At 39.6% G+C, this 21802-nt stretch overlaps 1 protein-coding gene across 1 annotated transcript; it reads right to left on the bottom strand.

Annotated features, from left to right (window-relative positions):
• Nucleotides 1–1174: 1174 nt before the first annotated feature.
• si:ch211-233h19.2 (uncharacterized protein LOC565175 homolog) lies at nucleotides 1175–21276 on the bottom strand. Its single transcript, XM_012882110.3, has 22 exons — nucleotides 20953–21276; nucleotides 18764–18884; nucleotides 16363–16552; nucleotides 16133–16280; nucleotides 15916–16005; nucleotides 13613–13718; nucleotides 13342–13494; nucleotides 11414–11502; nucleotides 11153–11333; nucleotides 10927–11055; nucleotides 7742–7832; nucleotides 7539–7641; nucleotides 7310–7447; nucleotides 6183–6446; nucleotides 5910–6083; nucleotides 5626–5812; nucleotides 4035–4131; nucleotides 3807–3908; nucleotides 3542–3668; nucleotides 3137–3315; nucleotides 1954–2122; nucleotides 1175–1859 (listed from the first exon to the last, which is right to left on the bottom strand). Exons 1-22 carry the CDS (start codon nucleotides 21049–21051, stop codon nucleotides 1791–1793), a joined length of 3006 nt encoding a protein of 1001 aa, XP_012737564.2. The 5' UTR covers nucleotides 21052–21276; the 3' UTR covers nucleotides 1175–1790.
• Between the last annotated feature and the right edge of the window lie 526 nt (nucleotides 21277–21802).

Genomic DNA, 21802 nt, shown 5'->3' with positions numbered 1-21802 from the left:
AGATAAATGTGTTTTCGGTGTGAAATGTATGAATTAACTCCAGGTCAAAAGCAAAAGAGACCCTGAGGATACTAGCTAAAGGAGCCACTCAAAGGCCAATATTCCAAAAAGCAACATAAAAAAGCATATTATACTTTGCAAACACATTAAGAAACAAAATAGTAGTTTTTGGTGACATCTTCAGTGGTTTGATGAGACTAAAATATAAGAGCTTGAGTGTAATGACCCTTGTAAAATCTTGAAGAAAAAGGGGAACGCTTGTAAGCCTGGGAGCAAAATCCCAACTATATAATAAGAGTAAGCCAGGAAGTTCAGTCTTGAGCGCAAATGGGTCTTCCTAATGGACAATGACCCCAATAATACAGAAGTTGCTTAAGAACCACAAAGTTCTTAAGAGCAGTCATGACAAAGCCCTGATCTCAGTCTCACACAGCATTCGCAGGCATGGCTGAAGAGGTGGTTCTACAAACCTGACTCAGGTACACCAGATTTGTCAGGAGGATTGGCTCTAAATTCTTGTAAATAATTTAGAGGCTTGTGGAGGGATGCCCAAAACAGTTTGAAAGATAATTCTGCAAAAATTTAAAGGAATGTAAGGCTTTAAATTTAATAAAAGTTCTCTAAAATGTTCTCTCCTCATTGTGGCATTTAGCAATTAGATTTTGGTAATCCTAACTGACCACAAAACGTATTAGTCTCACCTAATGTCAGGCAGAGAAATAAGGTTATGTATCCATTTAAACACTATATATAAATCTCAGATTTTGACAGTAATGTATGGCCCTTTTTACATTTTCTGGACGTTTTATGCTGCATTTATTCTTTAACCAGAATAAAATCTTCTGTGTAAACACTTATTTACATGTTTTTTTTTTCTGTGGAGCAGCAACCAAGTTTAAATTAAATTAGAATTTTCTTTCCATACTAGACCCGTGATGGATTAGTATGTCACAGTTATTTTTACTCTAAAGTAAGGCCTACCGCATTTTAAATGTAATATTGATCTTTTCATTTGGTGCAAATTGCTCACCAGTGTGACTTCACAGCTGAATCGTTATGAGGTCAAAACACACACACAAACGCACGCACGCACACAACCAAAGTCGCCTGATAGCCATTTCAGCAGCTGATTTCTTAAAACGACTTTTAAACTTGACAATTTAATCACACAGAGTCAATTTATACATAAATATGTCATTTATTTGAAGCACAATCTCAACAGCTTAATATAGCATGTTCATTTTCAGTCCTCCGTCTTATTTCCTCACTACAATGACTTCAACAAAGCGAAAGAATCAAACAAACAAATGACAAAACCATTATTATAGGCAAAAACAAACCAATCTGATAGTTGATCTATGGGATATGGAAAGACGCCAACAGTCATTGTGTGTCTTGACATCAGTATCTCCACAACCAAAGAAAAAAAAAAAAAGAACATGATACAGAATTAAATACATTTACACCAAACTTAACAAGAACTCACACGTTACCTTGTATTACCCTGAGCTCTCTAAGAACATTTTCCAACAAAAGATTGAGCCAGAAAATGTTAGAAGTGTCGTACACTCCTGTGTCACAGTACTATGGCTCTGTTGTACCAAGGTTTAAGGCCACCATGTTAGCGTGACTTCTTTGAACCTGGCTTTATATGCAGAACGCATATTTGGATGTATTTGTACACACAGGCGGTACTGCAGGTACCAAAGCTCATAACAGGGACAGTTTGTAAAGTGGATCACCCGGTGGAGAGTGTTTTTTTTCTCCTTCCAGCTCCTGCTCACACAGCTCTAACTCCACACCAATGCTTTCGAGTGGGACGAGTTCAGCTGCACATTTTCATAACGCTCCCCATTTCCCTGAAAGCAGAAGCAAAGGTGTTTATTCTGCAGCTGTCTGAAAGCTTTTATCACAGTCAGACATCTCTTTCTGTGATGGTGCTACGACTCTCACCTTGGACGCTATGGCTTTGAGTTTGCCAAGCAGCGAAGGTTTGGTGTATACAACTTCATCCTCCATGTCTCCCTCGTTCTCTCCCTCCATCACAGCACAGCTGTCAGCCACCGGCATTTCACAGTCCTTATTGGCAGACATAACCAGCCGGGAATACTTGTACTCCAGCCTTGCAAAGAGACGAGAAGGTGAATCGATAGCAGAAAGGCAAATGGGTCTAGTTGAAGACATGGACAACTGACGTGACAAGAAAGGGAAAATGAAGCAAGAAAAAAAAGGAAGCAGAAAAGGACACTAAAAGAGAAAAACGAGGAAATGCAAATGTAAAAACAAAGGAAAGAAAGAAGGAAAAAAATAAGCCAACTAAAAGGAGAAGAAAGCAAAGGAAATGAGAAAATAATGGTAAAATGGTAGGAAATTAAAAGAGAAAAGAAGAGGATCTAGGAAATGAGAGCAAGAAGACAAGAGAGAAGAAATGAGAGGAAGGGGAAAAGGAAAAAGGAAACAAGAAAATGGCAAATGAATTTAAAGCATAAAGGCATAATGAAAGGAAACGGAAGGAAGGAAGGAAGGAAGGAAGGAAGGAAGGAAGGAAGGAAGGAAGGAAGGAAGGAAGGAAGGAAGGAAGGAAGGAAGGAAGGAAGGAAGGAAGGAAGGAAGGAAGGAAGGAGAAATGGAAAAATAAAGGAAGGAATCAATAAAAGCACATAAAGAAAGGAAAGAGAAAATAAAATATAAAAATATGGGAAAAAATTTAAATAATAGGAAACAAAAAATTGAGAAAAGGGATGGGAAAAGGTAAAAAGATCAAAAAGGACAAAAAAAATCCAAAAGGGATGGTAGACAAAAAAAGGAAAAGACGAAAAGTAAAGTTAAAAACAATAAGAAAAAAAAGGTAATAGGAAAGAAGAAACAGATAACAGAAACTGAAAACTACAAGAAAATCTAAAAACAGATGAAGAAGAAAGGAGAAAATCTAAGAAAAGGGGTAAGTGCTAAGTGACGTTAAGCTAAATAAACCAAACAGGAGGGAACAACAACGACGGTGAATGACAAAAAGCCTTAGGAAGAGGAAAAACAGGGCAGCATGGATGAAAATACTGGAATATAAAGGAATCTTGGGGGGTGGGGGGTGGGAATGCAGAACGCAAAAGAGAAAAGATGGTGCGGTGTTGAGAGGTACCGTTTATTCTTCTTCCAAAAGTAGCAGGTAAGGCAGACGAGCAACACTGCAGTAAAAATGCCCATGCCCGCGCCAAGCCGAGTCCAGAACTCCATACCCTCACATGGCACAGTTTTCTTTTCAGGCAAGGTTACGCCCCCTATACACAGCTTCGGTTCGGTCCACACATACAGCATGTCCTGAGGAAGATCACACATATATCTATATATACACACAGACATATACACACACACCAAAATAAAAACTAATTGGACAGAACCATGAAAGGAACCGACCAGAATCAGAACTGTGGGTTTCCTGATTTTGACTCAGATCCTTTATTGTTTTAAAGCTTAAAGTCGGACCAAAGAGTCAAAAGAAAAGATCTTGACTAATTGATGCTATTTGCCAAACGCGCAAATGTACCTGATGTCCTCCTTTGCAGACTCCCTCTATCAGATGGTAGTCTCTCTCAGTGCAGGTAGGACAAGCCCCTGAGCTCTCCCAAAAGAAATGAAAGGTGCAGCCGTCGCACGTTCCCTCAGGACACTCACTAGAATAGCCAAAAGAAGACTGTATTACTTTATTGTCAACAACATAACAACAGCACTAACGTTTGTAACCTTAACAGCGATGAGAAAGCTAAATACATAGTTGGCGCCTAAAATGCAGCAGCAGAGAAATGCAACACCTGGGAACTGACACCACTCCTTTAGTGCTCATTTCGGGATTACAGCGTAGGGTCACCACTGTACTCCGACCGGACTCACAAGACGAAGTTCCCTCTAAAGATCTTTGACAAAAACAGAAGAAATAAATAGAAAAACAAAAATAGAAATGTGGGATGCAAAAGGTAAACAATGTCCATGTCTAACTTTGTTTTCTTTGCTAAAACTAAATTATGTGATAAAAAAAATACCTGTAGAAGAAATTGACATCAGGCACTTTTTTAGACTTCTTAGGAAACAAAGCCGGCCTTGCTTGTATTCCATCAAGATTATCATCTACAGTTGCACCTGAAGAAAACAGCATAAAATGAACCGTATTTATGTATCCAGAGCTTCACAATGGAGCGATGGTTAGCACCGTTGCCCTGCAGGAACAAGGTCAGGAGTCTAAAGGTCTAAAGGAGCCTTTCTTGCATGAGGCAGACACCCTGTCTACTTTCAAGACTAGGCTTAAAACTTTCCGTTTCCTTTTTAGGGTTAGGCTGCTGGAGGACATCAAGATCTATTTTTCTCACTCTGCTGAGTTTTCCAACTGCTCTCCAATTTGCATTGTTTGTTGTTGTTGTTTAAACTTTAAACTTTAAACTTTTTGCTCTGTCATTTTTTTGTTCATAGTGGGTGCGCCTGGTCTGGCGTTCTGTTAGATGTGACATCATCCAGGAGAGACAGATCATCCGCTATTACCATATAACATAGAAAAGATTCCTGGATTAATGTGTGCTTCTGTGCTTTTTGTCTCTCTGCTCTGTCTTCTCAAACCCCCAGTTGGTCAAGGCAGATGACTGTTCACAGTGAACCTGGTTCTGCTAGAGGTTTTCCTCCCTGTTAAAGGGGAGTTTTCCTCTCCACTGTCGCTTCATGCTTGCATCACTGCAAAAACGGATCTAAAAATAAGTCAAATGTTCTTAAAGTTAGTGTATTTGTCCTTGATTTGAACAGGTAAATAAGATGATCTGCCAATGTAATGAGTATTTTGACCCCTAAAATAAGATAATTAGATACCCTGCACTTAAAATAAGATGGAGATGAATTGTTCCTATTTTAAGTGGAAAAATCTTATTCCATTGGCAAATCATCTTATTTATGTGCTCAAATCAAGGACAAATACACTCATTTTAAAAGAACATTTTACTTATTTTTAGTTCCGTTTTTGCAGTGATCAGTATGAGGGATTGCTGCAAAGCCATCAACAATGCAGAGGACTGTCCCTGTGGCTCTACGCTCCTTCAGGACGAGTGAATGCTGCTTGTCAAGACTTGATGCAATCTACTAGGTTTCCTTAGATAGGAAACATTTTGACCCATCTGTCTAGATGATTTGATTGAATTTGACTTTGTAAAGTGCCTTGAGATGATATTTGCTGTGAATTGGCGCAATATAAATAAAATTGAATTGAATGTTGTCCCCAAGCATGTATGGGTTCTTTCTGGGAACTAGGATTTTTCCACACAGTCCAAAAACATGACTGCCGGGGTAACTGGTTAAACTACATAGCTCTTAGTTATGACCTTGGTTGTTTCTATGTGTTGCCCTGTGATGTACTGGCAGCCTGTCCAGAGTATAACCTAACTCTCACCAAATAACTGTAGGAGGTAGGCACCAGCTCCCCCAACGACCCTGCATGTCCAGTCACCGAGTTTTCAATAAGCTTTAGTCTTTAAATGAACCTATATTTGACGGCCTTTCTGTTGACTTTTAAAGCAAAAACATGGTTGAAGAAAAACAGAACAACAAATGTAGTTGAAGTCATCTCTCCCAGTGAGCGATCCGATGTTCACTTACCAAGAAAGGTGTCAGCCAGGTTAATGGACTGAGAAGAGAGCGCAGAGTGGAATCCCTGCCTGCTGGCTGGGATTATTGTTGACTGACATATGAAGGTCTTCACAGCGCTGGGTCCCTCGGCTTTCTCGCCCTGGGAACTGGAGACCGACACGTCTGTAACGTTGTCTGAGCATACAGCCATGTGATCCTTAAATACAGAGAAAAGGGATTCCATCTGTGCATAAAAAAAATCTTTAAATTTTAGTGTTGTTTACACTTAGGAGTGGGTGTTTCTCTGCGCGCACCTGTCCTCCGCAGAGGCTGATGTTGAACATGTGGAAATACTTGGTTCCCTTGGAGGTAAACTTTGGACCATTCATCAGCGATCCCGCTGAGCCCAGTAGACTGAAGTCAAAAGTTAGCGTGACATTGCCTTCTGTGTGGGTAAAGTGACAGTCACTGTAACACAGTTTGTGGTCCTGGAAAGCACAAACACAGTTTATACGGTGAGTCTTCCACCCAAGCATTCCTAAAATGAGAAACAGCTTGAGCCATCAATCTGCACCTTGTCTACAAACCTTGTCGCTCCTGCTGGCTGGCCCACAGGCTTTGCAGGCGTCAGAACCCGACGTCCCGTGAGGCTGGAGGTAACTGTTGCGTGGACACTCTAAGCACTTGCTGGTGACCGAGTCTATGTAATGTCCAGGTGGGCAGGGTACGCATCCCGAGCTGGAGGCCTGCGTGCTGAGGGCACAAGCCCGGCAGCTGGAGGACACGCCGTCAACAGCGTTGGTCACAGTGATGGAGAAGATGCGCGCCACATCATTGACGTACCGACGTACCTGAAGGAGGAAAACAGTGCCCAAGCTCTTCCATTAAAACTTACTTATAAGAGTAACATTATTATTATTACTATTACAAACTTTACTGTGAAAAAGCATAATAATAATAATAATAATAATAATAATAATAATAATAATAATAATAATAATAATAATAATAATAATAATAATATCCTTTTAAATGCAATCTCAATAATATTTTATTCAGAGTAATGAGAAAATTACAGAAGAGGATAAGGGCCATTCAAAAAATAAAAATAAAGTCTATTCAATTACTTACTTATGACGGTAGATTAATATTAAATGATATTATTTTAACGCAAGTTGACTATTTCAATTGCTCTTCAAATACCAAAATATTCTGCTATTTTTGCATACTTGGCTTCTAATGATTCAGACTTTCTAGTCATTTTAATCAATCTAAACGCATCACCTTTAAGAATAAAGTCAGAATTCTGACTTTAATCCTCTTCCCTAGAAAATAGGTGTTTAGCTCTTTATAAAAAAAAAAAAATTGTGTACCAGGTAACAAAACTCTGACATATTTCATCTCCTGATTTACACTCCCCTGGATGATCATGTAGCAACAGAGGTCAGTCACTCCTTTGCTTGTGTAATAACCATTCCCCAAATAGGCTCGGTGTAGGATCACATTTTAATGAATCCATTAAAAAAAACGGCAGTATCTCCCACTTGATCCTCGTACTGATGGCTGAAAACCCTTTTTAGACCTCCATTTAACTGCTACTTCAAGAGTTTTAATATCCGCAAGACTTTTATTCTTTCTGAGAAAGAATAGAATGGAAAGATCCTGTTTTGTCCCACGGTGGGGGGATTTCAGGTGTACCAGCAGGTGTACTTACATCTGAAGGTTGGTTTGTCCTCTGGAAAGCCCATGTGAAGGAAACCGGGGCATTTTTCGTCATGACATGCGTGTAGGTCTGTCTTTTTTGCGTTTTCTCCCATGACTGAACAACTGTTGTACTCTTTCTATTAATATCCTAAAAAAAAAATCCAATAAAAAACATTGGTCTACAAGTATTTTTATATTTATAAGCAGAGCGGCAAAGCTACGTGAGGAGGCGTTCTCACCATCATGAAGTAGAACTCACAGTCAGCCGTGCACGCCGTTTCAAACTCAAAGGTGATGCGGCCAAATTCTGTCACTGACTGGGTCGACACCGACGTTGGCAGCCTGATGTTCAGAATGAGGAGAAAAAGGATGGCATCAGTAACAGCAGAGAGAAACAGAGAGCTTAGAGACAACAAATGGAACGTGATGTGACTGCACTCACTTGAAGCCAGGAACATGGATGTTAAGGATGAGGTAATCATTATCGGAGCCGCCTGCTCCGCTGTGAATATGATCTCTCGCTGCTTCCCAACCTGAAAAAGTCAGCAACCAGAGATCAGCTAATCTCATCTGTTTTTGATCAACATTTCAGCCCTACATTCTTCTCACTGCAGCAGCAACGAGGAGAGACAGTTACTTTTTGTTTTAAATGGTTTGGCTTTCTTGCCTTTAGAGGTCTTCTTTTGGATTGTGTCAGTTTCTTTATTTGTCCTTGTACATGACCATGAAAACATTTTGCCTAGTGTGTGTGTGCATATGTGTGTGCGTGCGTGTGAGAGCGTAAACAAAAAAATAAAGAAAGTGGATTACAAAGGAAGTATCAACTATATCAGGTTACACCTGTTTATTTCTCTTGTTGGTAAACCAATTTTTGAGCAATTATTTAGACTAATCATTCAAAAAGTGGGTGATGGCACTTTCCTGTACCTTAGAAAGCCGGGCAGGTAATTATCAAAAGAGGAAAAGTATGAATTATAGATTTGAGCAGCACACCTCGGATACATAAATATTGTACGTCTATTTTTTAAATAAAAATTCAGAATGTAAAAATGGTAAGTAAAATAGGGGAAACACAACATAAACCAACTTTAAAAGGCCATGAGGGCAGCCGCGACACGTTCACATAATTCATTGGTTGACTATAACAAAACAGGTACTTCAATATTTTTACTGAACATATTATTATGGTTTTATTTCTTTTTAAGTGCGGTACCAAGAGGTGGGCAGGTGTTGCATTTCTTTTACTATATCCAGCATTTGAATCAGTTGCCACTGCTCAACCTCATGAATACTTCTGAGAGGTCTGTATTTAACCAGGTGGGGGCGCCAAAAATATGCAAAACCAGAAGTCAACTGCAGGAAATAATAAATGTAAAGGTGTTTAGCCTTCTGTTAACAATTAAATTAAAACATACATTATCAAGCTATTGAGCTCATTTTAATGAGATGGATGCAAACTAAATTCTTCATGCTTTTTAAAGGTTGTATTTTATTTTAACATGTTTAACAAAGTTTTAAAAGCTGCAGCTTATAATATGAAAAAAAAAAAACTAATAGTTTTTTTATGGGTAATATTTGCATAGGGTTTTATATTCCAATTGTACCTTTATATGTTCATATTTGCACCCTAGGTTACTTTCACAAAATCCAGATCAGTTCATTGAGGATGTTTGTGGTTTTACTGAAACAAACAACACATTTTTCAATTAAAATTTGATTATTTATGTGTAATTTTGACTTGATATGTTAATAAACTGTCCATCCATCCATTTTCCAAACCGCTTTATCCCTCATGGGGTCGCAGGGGTTGCTGGTGCCTATCTCCAGCGTTCACCGGGCGAGAGGCGGGGTACACCCTGGACAGGTCGCCAGTCTGTCGCAGGGCAACACAGAGACAGACAGGACAAACAACCATTCACGCACACACTCACACCTAAGGACAATTTGGAGAAGCCAATTAACCTAACAGTCATGTTTTTGGACTGTGGGAGGAAGCCGGAGTACCCGGAGAGAACCCACGCATGCACAGGGAGAACATGCAAACTCCATGCAGAAAGACCCAGGGTGTACTTGAACCCAGGACCTTCTTGCTGCAAGGCAACAGCACTACCCACTGCGCCACTGTACAGCCCTGTTAATAAACTGGTTTAATAAAAATAAATTTAAATGTAAATGCATTATGTTTGGAGTTGTGTATTTTTCTCAAAGTACCCTTCTTTTACATTTCAAATTTTTTCAAAAAGTTATGCCTTTTCTTTACCTTGAAATTACTTCTCTTACTTCAGTGTTGCTCTAAATGTGTGTAATTGTGTGTAATCCCCTTAATTTAAAATTACAATTTATGTTTTATAGCTTGATTAATCATGTTTGAAAATTTCGTATGTAAGATCTTCATTTGTGTAAACCTGGCTGTATTATACTAAGTCTGTCTTAATATCTACAATTAATTTTGGCTTTCCGTGTGGGGAGTTTATTGAATATTTTCTTCCAAATGGGTTTAGAAAGACCACAAATGTGATCAACAACGTTGGATAAGAGGAGACAAGCTGCAATATGGTTTTTGGATTTATGAAGATATCCATCAATCTACCAATGCAATATCAGATATTCTGCTTAGATTTATATTTGAACACCTGCTTTTGGTTGGACTTTTATTTGAGGCATCAAATAAAATTTTACTTTGGCTCTAAAAAAGCTAAAACTCCTTTTGTGTTTAGGAGGAAATCTTTTTTTTGTTTAGATTGCTCAAGATTACTAGAAAGTCTGAATCATCAGAGGCCAAGTATGTAAAAATAGCAGAATACTTGGGTATTTAAAAAGCAATTGTAATTGTCAACTTGCGTTAAAATAACATCATCTAACATTAATCTACCGTCATTAGTAAATAATTCAAACCAATCACTGCAATCAGTTAGGAAAGAGCACGTTTTTTGTTTTTTTTATTATTACTGTGTTGATAATATTATGGTATGTAGAAAAATAGAAGGTTTAACTAATGCCAGTAAATAAAAACATTTCTTTAACAGGACTAAAAAAGATTTTACTATTTTTCTGTGGTAGTAGTCACAGATCAGCTCAGCCATCACACTTAATCACTTTGGTGCTTTCAGCTTCCTCTAGCCCAATTATGGAATCGCCTTTTAACAAATTGGTCAAGGCCAATTTTATTTATATAGCACATTAAAAACAAGTGTTTTAAAGGCCAGACACAAAACTCATTTACAAGATAACTTGTAAGTCCTACAAGATTAGGAAGTTAAAAACAGACTCCTGGTTTTTAAAAAAGCCACTTAAAAATCAACTTGGACTAAAAGGTTTTGGGCATTCATAGAGGTAGGCTGTTCGACAGAAGGAGAAGGGGACTGCAAAATGCGCAGTCATCTTTATTCTCGTTCTGGGAACGTTTAATAAGATCTGCCCAGATGAACTCAGAGGTCTGCTGGGGGTGTGGAGACTGGCCAGTCAGCTAAATACTTCAGAAAAAAACACAAACATTTAAGACCTTGAAAGTGAGCAGTATGATTTTAAAGTCAATGCGAAAAGATGAGCGGAACCAGAAAGATATCAGATAAAACCAGTGCCAGTATCACCAAACACATAGAAAAGGCTAGAATTAAGACTACCCACCAGACATTCTGTCACATTTAGAGTTGCCCACATTGAAGCAGGAGGTCTTCATGTTAGATGGAAGAACATTCCACCATTTATACTCGTAGCCCAGGATGGGCTCTGTACCTGCTGGACACCTCTGACAAGCTGGAAAAAGAATATTAAAAAACACTATTAAGTTTACTGGCTAATACAGAACAGGATGATGGTGAAAATCAAAAAAATAATGATAAAGAGATCTTACGTTTTAACCCGTCAGAGTACGTCCCGGTTGGGCAAGGGGAGCAGGTGGCCGTGTCATTGTTATAGAAACCAGGGTTACACGGGGGGCATTCCTCCTGTTCGCCACTCTCAGGCAGCGTCTCTGCTCCAGAGACACCCTCCAGACAGATCTTGGGCTCAATCCACTTATACATGACCTGTGTCTAAAATTACACAATCATCAGAAACTGCGATAACGGAACACGTCTATTCAGCATGTTTGAATTGCCACCTTCTCCCTCACCTTGCCTTCCTGGTCACATGGTGCGTGGATCTGGAAATAGTCCTTTTTGGAACAAGGAGGTCGGTTCTTACACTCAGCCGATTCTTCCTCTGTCAGGCAAAACGGGATTATCCAAGGCACAAAAGAAGCATTAGTAAGGGGGAGGATTAAATAAAATGACCATTTTCTATAGGGAAATTTTACATAAATTCAAATTAAATCAAATGAGGATGTTTTTAGAGGTTTTTCCTAACACCTATCTTAGACAATACATCACATAAACTCAATTCCATTCAGAGGGGCACAAAAACTCAACACCTATTAGCAGCAACTAATTTTTCTGTGATTAAAACAACCTGTCTTTGATCAATTTTAAATAAAACAGATAAATTAGCATAAACCAACACACTAGACATGACATTTTATATAAGCTAAACGTAATAAAAATTTTATACATAAAATTACAAATAAAGGCTCACTAATAATGTTCATTTATTGAACAGAAAATATTCACATCGATCCATCAATGAGCCAGCAAGGTCAACTAACACCAGATTGTCCAACACTACCCGGCAGAACGTAAACGTAACGTGTGCATCTCCAGTATTTCAAGGCGCCTTAAGAGGAAGTAGCCTACCGAGCTTGTCAGTTTTCTGGCAGACTTAAAAATATAGACACGCGTGTTTCAAACAGAATTTTATTGTGAAGGGAATCTGTCTTTTTTTTTTTTTCTTTTTTATTATTCTATAAAGGCCGATCCTGTCCCATTGATTATGGTGAACATAGAGCTCCATAGCGACATCTGGTGGGGCCTGGCCCCACTGGCCCCAAATGCAGAGACGCCACAGATTACATTGCTCATCATTGACAAATAAATTAGTGTGAGTTTTTTTTTTTTTTTTTTTGGCTTATTGATAATAGAATAAACCAATAAGTATTGAGAATTCAGATACTTGTTTTAGTTTTATTTTCTCCTTACAGTGTTATTGGATCTGTATCCTGTACAGTAGAAAAGGAAAGTTAGGTGACATCCATGACCTAATTTTTACTTCCCAGTCTGCTTGACCAGGAAGCCTCTGTGAGGTACACCCACTAGGATGGGCAATAGGTAACTGGCCTTTTTTAAAATGCACGAATAACTGACATGGCTGCCTGTATTTTTCATAAAATGGGCATTGGAAAACAAAATGCAAGTAATACTGGCAATTTAGAAGAGTGACTGAAACTATAGTGTATACCCGTTTACGCAGGTCTGTAGAAAAAGACAGAGCAAAACCTTCATTTAAATTAATATCTTTAAAAGGCACAGGCCCCATAGATCACGGACGGATTTTTAAGGGACGAGGCGCTGCTGCTGAATTTCATTAAAGCTCTTTTGGAACGCAATTCTAAGAATTTATTTGTTAAATATTTGTGAATGTTCAAGCCTTCTCTAATTTGAAAGGGATTCTAGTAGTTTCACAGTATAAAGTATGAAGAGATGGCTAAAACCCTTTGTTTTAGTCCGGATCGCTGCAGTATCTTATAAGCTAGAGAACACAAATCTCTTTCAAGTTTGTTGCAGTTGCAGCTTTCCAGGGACTTTGTAATGTAACAACATTAGTTACAAAGTATAATCGCTTAATCCTTGTTTTAGCTTCATCGCTTAAAATCATAGCTTTTAATTCTGAGATTTCAATCGTTGGCATATCTTAGTCAATTAGACACAGTTGCATCTACTGATCTAAAAGGCCCTGGCCTAAAGTGAAAAACGGCCAGTGAAGAGAAATGTTTTGGGAAAAGAAGTCCCTGGAAAAATGTTCCTGATCCCATAGTCAAAATGTACCTTCAGGTATACTCTGTGTTTCAGAGTACAAACAGTAAGTAGTCTACTTGGCATACTACAATGCAGTAAATTTGGCAGTGGTTATTAAATTAATGAATGAAGCTATACAACCGCTTAGCCGTACCTGCGTACTGAGTGCTAGTGTTGCACGGAGTGCATGAACTGGCTCCGTGGCCAGAGTAGGTGTCCCGAGGACAGGATTCACATACAGACGAGCCTGGAACGCGGCTGAATGTCCCAGCCTTACAAGGGAAACACTCTGATGTGTAGGCAACACCTTGTAGAGAGAAAATACAAAATGAGAAAAGGGAACGAACATCGGATACGTTTCTAAAATGTCCTTTTGCCACACAAACAAATTGTAGCCAACAGGGAGAAAGTTGCTCGTCTCTGACCTTCTATTTGGATGTTTTTCAGCAGCACGGGCTTCACCACGTTGGACCCCATCACCACACCTCCTGTCCGCCAGTACAAGATGTTGGTGCCAGATTTCAAATCCACCTAAAAAAAAAAAAAAAAAAAAAAAAAAACCACACACACCGTGCATCATCAGCTCACAATAGATTTGCTTATTGGAGGATCCAACTGGTTTTTATTTGGCATCTGAAACTACCTGCAGAAATTCACTTAAAATTTCAGTTAAGCATTTCGCAACACAGACGAATCTCAATAAATTTAGAATCTCGCTGAAGGTAAAATATGATTCATTCATTGAATGTTTCAATGTTTCACTCGTTGCTGTTCATTTTTATCATTATTATTTACAGCTAACGAAAACATCAAATTGTTTCTCAGAAAATGACTACATTAATTAGATAAATTACGGAAGATTACTAAAATACTACATTACATAAACCCGACCAACAAATGAATTTGATACACAGATGTCTCTGCAACTAGACTTGCAGAGACATCTGTGTATGAAATTAATTTGTTTTGAAAGGTATGATCGCGTGCTGTATCGTCTTTGAACTCAATACTTGGTTAGGGCTCCTGTTGCATGAATCACGGCATCAACGTGATGTGGCTCTATTGTTAAGTTTCCTTTAATAACAGCCTTCAGATCATGTTTTTTTTTTAACTTTTATTTCACCAGAAAAGACTCATTGAGATTTAAATCTCTTTTCTAAGAGTGTCCTGGCCAAGACAGCAGCAAAGCATACAAGTTTCAAAGAACCAAACACATTCAAACAATCTCAATGTTAAACTACTTTAAAACCGTAAATTCAAAAATACATAATACATCAACTATATAAAATCCTCAAATCAAGAAAAACATGGAGAGTCTGGTGTCTCATCTTCCTCTTGACAATACCTCATAGATCCTCCATGAGCCAGGAGGACCTATGGCCAGCTTTGTGCCAGGCCAGCTTTCCAGTACATCCAGAACAGCAATACCATGTCTATTAAAGCCAGTACTGGTACTTTTGGCAGTGAAGTCTACTAAGTCAACAGATCAGCATCTCAAGCAAAGGTTGTCATCAGAAATGTAACATGTCCTAGTAATGACTGCACTGACATTGGACTTGTAACAGAGTGGTCCAACACCAACGGATGCATTGCTCCCTAAATCATCACAAACAGTGGAAATCTAACCGCACCTCAACCAACTTGGATTCTGTGCCTCTCCACTCTTCATCCAGACTCTAAAACCTTGATTCAAAATAAAATAAAATAAAATAAAAACCATTTTCATCTGAAAACAAACCTTTGGGCCACTAAGCAACACTCCAGTCCTGTGTGTGTTGCAGCTGTTGTGGAACTGAGTTCTGTCAGTCTGGGCCTTGTTAATCTCACGCAAACTCTTGAAATTACTAGACTTCAAAATCCTGTTTGTGCTGCAATCATCACTGATGCATGTGTATCGTTTTTAACCAAACTTTTTCCTTCCACCCAACTTTCCACTAATAAGATTAGATGCAGCATTCAGCGAACAGTCAGCCTCTTTACCAATGTGGCTCAACTCTCTGTGTAGGGGGCGTTCGGTCTGCCAGATATCTATTTACATATGGTCATGTACATGTGTATGTATGGTGATGTGTAATATAATTATCTGAAAATTATCTTACGGCATTTTATTAGCCGTAAGCCATAATTATCAAATAATGTTCAGAATCAAATAAACATTTAAAATATAACACTCTGTGTGTAACAGATATGAGCTTCCCTTTCTGTATGGAAATACTGCAATACACTGACTTTTATACTTGATGGCTGTGGTATACTGGAAGTACAGAGATCAAAGTTGAACAGTAAATAACACAAGCAAAAAAATTTAATAATTACGTGGTCAAATTCAATTAATGACATTCTATGCTACCTCATGGTGGTCTCTGTTATACATAAAGATTTATTGAAATTAGATGCCGTATTATAAAAAAAATGTTCAACAGAATTGGTTCATAAATGTTTAAAATATTTTAGCTCACCTACATACATACCAACTAAAGAAAAAAGGCATGGAACCTGTTTGTGAACACTATGATAAACCCAAATTAATTATCTGAGTTTATAATTTGGCAGGAAAATTACAGCAAACAGCCTTTCGTAACTTCAGTGTCCTCCTGTGTACTAAGCGGCTTCCTGCATGTATCCACCCACTGTTGCTGCTCAAAGCATTTATTTTAGAAGATCAGGGCAAGCTGCCAAAAATCTGTCCTTTGTTTGTGCTACTCATCACAGAATGTGAAACACCTACCGTGTGGGTTGCCCATTCCCCATGATTGGTGAGCTTGAGCCACTTGGTATCAGCTGACTGATCCATCTCCTGACACTGATCATTCTGGATCTAAACAAAAAATCAGCAGAAAATAATCAGATCTTTTTTTTTTTTTTGGACAAAAACAAATACATATATATTACCAACAAGATTTAGAACTGCTTGTAATGAAAACGAATGCCTGTGGGTTACTCACAAAGAATTCAAACAACAGGGTTTTATCCGGATACTGATACTCAAAGCTGACAGAGCCCTGCTTCTTCAAGTGAACGGCATAAATGAGGGAGACCGTACACTCGTCCCTGTTGGACTCCAGATAGTTTCCTTGAGGCACCCAGGAAGAACTGTAATAAAAATAATGAAGTGAATAAAAATATATGTTACAGATGCAAAACGATTCTCTTTTTTTTTTTTTTACTCATTAACCTGTTGCAGCTGAGTTGGGCATCTCTGTGGAGGTCATTCCCCAGGGAAGTTGCCAGGCTACTGAATCCAGATGGCATCGTATCCCATTGGTCGAACCGGATACCACTGCCGAGGGAGTAGCTTCCCGCTGCGCACTGGGTGCACTCCTGAGCAGACATCTCCAGGAACTCCCCGGCTTTGCATGAGAAGGCTAGGGGACGCAAAGGAGGACACAAAATGAGACGGAGAGGAAGAACTGCACAATAAATAAGTCATTCCTCATCCTACTTCCCCTCACATTTTGTTAAATTCAGATACGCTGAGAAAGGGTAAAGCTGGCAGACAAACAGCGGTGCAAATCACTGCTGCAGCACAGCCGTGGAGGAGCTTAATCCTTACATCCTGTTACACACTGTGTCTGTCTCTGGGCTTTTTTTTTTCTCTCCCCAGAGCCATCAAGTTGTGGTGTTAAGGGTTTGTTTGACAGTGTCAGCATTTCCTCATACCTGATCTGGCTTACTGACAAAACAAAGAAATCCAAAATCTTTTTTTGAGAAATGTAAGTAAAATAAATGTCAATAACAAGCAAGAGTGAATGAAAGTGCTTGTAGATGGCATCTGTTGATTTCAAGATGGTGATCCATCTGTGGATATACTAGGCGAGAATTATGCCAGCTAACAAGGACACACAAGAAATGGGTGTTCTCTCAGTGAAGTTAATTGAAGGCTGGGAAGGAAGAAGGAAACAAAAACAAAAACGAACGACAATGAGCCTTCCTACCCTGCACCAATTTTTGACTTTTTCACAGGTATACGGCATAGGAAATGTAAACAGATTCCGGTTGGAGACAACCCTTATGACTTTTCTTAGTTTCTATATTTCATGCCACCTATACAGTTGTGGATGTGAAAGGTAAGAACCTAGAAATGGTTCTCTATCTCCTTGTTTAAAATCTGTTAAATATAGAGTAACAAAAGATTAAGCTTGTGTTAAGACAACAGCAAATTCATGTAACAATAGTGTTACATCACTATGGGTAAAAGGATATAATCTGATCTCACATAAATGAACAAGTTTTTTTTTTAACTCAACAGGATAAACAGGTTCTAAGTGAGTCTAAAAGAATAATTGCATCAACACCTTGCAGAAGATCCGCATTCATTACATAGTTAAACTCCATCTTCCTGGATCCATTGTCAAAAGGTTTTTATGAGGGCAACTTCCCAAAAGCCAAAAAAGGATTCAAATATTTTTTGATACCTCCAGAGAAAATGTTTCTGTGACTTCTGTCTATAACTTGGAGCAATTCTAAGCCGAGTCGTTTGAAACACAATTCTAAGAGGTTACATGCTTCTGCAATTAAAGAATGTAGCTTTTTCTCCCTGCAACACGCTGCCTGGGTCAGTTGTAACATACCTAGAATTGAAATGCAACATTATGAGAGAACCATCACACAAAAAAATTTTTTTATGAAACAACATCTCGAGCTTCTAACATCTCGCAAGTCATCTGAAAATGTAAGGCACAGGTGTCAAACTTAAGGCCCGCTGGCCGAATCTGGCCCGTCAAGGTAAATTATCCGGCCCACAAGAGCCAAAAAAAAGGCATATCATGTCATAAAGTAGAGGTATATATCCTTTTAAAGTGTATAAAGTGGCTAAAACTGTGCCTCCTGTAAGGGTATCTCACCCCAATATCAACTTTTTTTGCAGACAAACTGGGCCTAAGGTTGCTACTTTTATGTTACTGTGCATTTTTTATACTTCTATGTGAACTGGAATGAAATTCTGAAAAGTATCGTCTATACACGTGCAACCGGCCCTTTTAATGACTTCATGACGCCAAAGGGGCCCCATATAGAAATGAGTTTGACACCCCTGATGTAAGGAGTACAGCCAAACACCAAACCCCAGCAAGACACGGTCTACAAGTACATCAGAAGGTGCGTCAGAAACTTAATATTGAAAAATCACCCTGAACACACCATCCCCACATTAAAACATGGTGTTTGCAGCATCATGCCAGAGAAAAGATACTTTATGTCAATTGTTTCTGCAAAGAAAAATGGGGAGCAGTTAAAAATATAAAATATGCAGAGTAAATCACATAGTGTGTGACTGGCATAGCTACTGGCAAACAGAAAACAATACAGTGATTTAATGCATTATTCTTGCTTTCCTATGTGTTAGACCAGGGGTCACCAACATGGGGCCCGCGGGCACCAAGTAGCCCCGAGGACCACATGCGGTGCACACGAGCCTGTTAAAAAAAAAAAAAAAAAAAAAAGCCCAATCCACCAGTGAGCTGTGTCTGTAACGTTACTTTATTCCATTATTCTTCCTGTTCATTCACACCTGCATTTATATAGATTTTAAAAATGACAATATCTATAACAAACTATGAAAAAAGATTCCAACTTACTGCACTCCGTGCCCCTCACTGGCTGCGGTAGTCCGGTGCAGGACCCGGGATGCTTCGGGATGGCCACTCTCCACCGAGATCCTGTGCTGTCACACTCCGTGTACTCATAGTAGTAGTCCATCTGTCAAAGATACACACAGCATCTGCATAAGACATCCAGCGCTACAACGGGATTGGCACTACACAAAAAGAACCAATGAGGGCCAGAGGCAGGTCATCACTGTGAGAGGTTACCCCCTCCAAAGCAGAGCGCTGAGTCATCTCAGTGGGAATATCCGGCCAAATCAAAGCAGACTGCATAAAAGCGCAACCGCAGTCGCAACAGACACCCATATCCCTTTCCATAACCACTTGACTCAAAAGAAGGCAAACAAGCCAAGGGTGCCTGCTCTGGCTGTTATCTCTTAAGCGCTGACCCCTCCCCGGGCCAGGGCGCATAACATACTATCACCATGGAGATGGCAGCGGGGACAACGGCAGCGGAGAAGGTTATTTTTAACATTTCCCCACTGAACGCAACTGTTTCAGTATTCAATACATGAAGAGAAATCTAGTCGATTCATTTTCTTGAATGGGGTTTTTCCTCGCTCCTTTTCCGTATGGAGACAGCAGGCCTAATATCTGGCTTGTTATTATTTACGACAGCAGATGCGTCCCGTTGTCTGTAAATGGAGCCAAAGCCAAATCGCAACGACTATAAAGCACATGCGGAACACATCTAAGGCGAGGTGACGAAACAGGATCATACTTGTATTCTACTGACTTGTGCTACTCTGAACCCTGACCATCTCTTTTTGCTCCCACAGAAATTGTTAACAATGACATAAATGGACGTTTTTCTGTATTTCTCAGAGCAACTAGTAAGAATGTTCTATGAAATAAATCAAACTGAATCAGATTGTTTTTTTCTCCTATGACACAATGCAATATAGTCAATATTTCTTTCTCTTTGCTATTTTATCATAAAATCAAGACAAAATCCCCCCTCCTAGACACGAGCTTGCATGTGGCTATGCCTCTAGTGAAATCATGTAAAATATCTCATCAGAGTACATCTAAGTTTATCAGCTTGTAATATTTTTCTTCATTTTTCCTAGGTTTTAAATCAAAGTGCTCCTTAAAAAAGGAGTTTATCTTGGTATGGCTGGAGACAGACATCCTGAAAACCATATGGTCAGCTAAGATTATTTTTGAGCACCAGTGATGTCTCCTGCAGAAATGCAGCATCACATGCAACGTCTGCCGAAAATGATCCACAAGCTGGCGATCAGATTCTGGCTAAAACTTGTGAAAGTTGAACCCCTTGCAACTCAGATGCTACAAGATATGTTAGAATTAGTCCAACTCTCATCCCCCATAGTGTTGACCAATTCCAGCTAATTAGCACAATTCATGTTGCGTCTTCTGATGTCATACACCCAAATACATACAAGAGCAGAATTAAACGTTGTTTTTTTCCTTCGGTTCACTTTAAAAAAAATCTATTTTGTAAAGTCCTGCTGAGTAAATCCATACTTTGTAATCCAGCTGAATTTTTGTTGTAGTATCCTTTTTATATACTATCCTTATATGCACTCATTTAGCAAAGTCAGACTTGGATCTGTTTTCCTGTCAAAAAGGCATTTGGATTGCGATGTCACACTTCATCATCCCTCAAAAACAATGTTGCTTCCAGAGAACCGAACGCCACAGATGAAAGGGTGCCACGACCTGCTGCATATATAACAGGAGAGCAACATTTGAGCCAGTAATTTAGAGGAATGTTGCCTCTATCTGCTGCTTGTATGTGTGACTGCGCTGCCAGCCTCTTCTGAGGAGGTGTTGAGGGAAACCAGAGTCACAGGGAAGGAAAGGCCAGTCCATGCAGGAAACTGATAACAGCCTGAACAGCTCTGAGTGGTGAAGTTCAACACTCCCCAGACCTCATCATAGACTCATGCTAACAAAATCATTACAAATCGGAGCGGCGGTTAAAGATGGCTCCCCATCTGTTGTCCGTTTATTATAGGGGCTTTAACATAAACACATTATCACTAACCAACCCGGAAATGTGTCTTCATCCATCTTAATCGTATTCAGGCTATCCACTTAATTTGTTTGCAGCCCCAACAACTAGCCGACGCGTCTTTGTTCCTAAATGTCAGCTTTGGCATCACTATAAACACAAGACATCTGCTGTATTCCCTCACCTCAGTGCACTGCTGCTGTCCTTTGGCTCCGTCCATCAAGCAGAGCGTGTGGAGGAGGATGAGAGCGCATCGGGCGACGAACCGAGCCGAAGACCGCATTGTGGATCGCGCAGAGGAGCATTCAATTTGATTTGGGGAAATCAAACCTCGATCCAGCAGGATTGCCTGTATAATAAATGAACCCGGCGAGATAAACCCTCTGTCCGACCACCGCTCGACACCTGCCTCTGTCGCCCCTGTGGCTGGCAGATATTCAGCCCGGCCTCTCCACCTGCGATTATCCCCAGATTGTGCGTGCGCTCCAGGCGCTGGCGCTCATCTGATCCGAGCCGGGCTCAGCAGAACACCACTTCCGCTCGAATGTCAGAATAAAAAAGCGGAGAAGTGCACGTAGGAAGGCCTGATCTTTCGTAGCAAACTAAAACCATACTGACCGGCCTCTTTGGATTAATGCTGACAGTATATGCATTGCTGTTGATGTTTCTCTCCTTACAAATTTTATGAAAGAGCAAAAAAATCTGGTGGTGTATTTTGAAAGGGAAAAGCTGAAATGCCTTTTAGGGAGGCGTGTCTACGCTGACTTGACGCCGCTGGGAGTGTTTGTGTTTTCACATTATGAGCGATCTTAATTGTTGTCTGTGACGCTGCTCTGTGGTGAAACTCTAAGCGCGTAGGAAAACTTAGCAGATTTGGCTCGGTAATCCTGGATAGGCCTGCTGACAAATAAAAAACGTTCTGTCCTGTGTGCGTTTTTCTGTACATGAGCGTCGGAAGTCCACAGTATAAAAATCGACGGTGCTGTAGTTCATCATAATGACCACCAGAGGGAGATAAAACTTCATATCAGTAA

The sequence above is a fragment of the Fundulus heteroclitus genome, chromosome 2, assembly GCF_011125445.2.
Source record: "Fundulus heteroclitus isolate FHET01 chromosome 2, MU-UCD_Fhet_4.1, whole genome shotgun sequence".
NCBI classification, from domain to species: domain Eukaryota; kingdom Metazoa; phylum Chordata; class Actinopteri; order Cyprinodontiformes; family Fundulidae; genus Fundulus; species Fundulus heteroclitus.
Note: the sequence above shows the minus strand (reverse complement) of the source record. Positions and strands in the feature narration are given on the sequence as shown.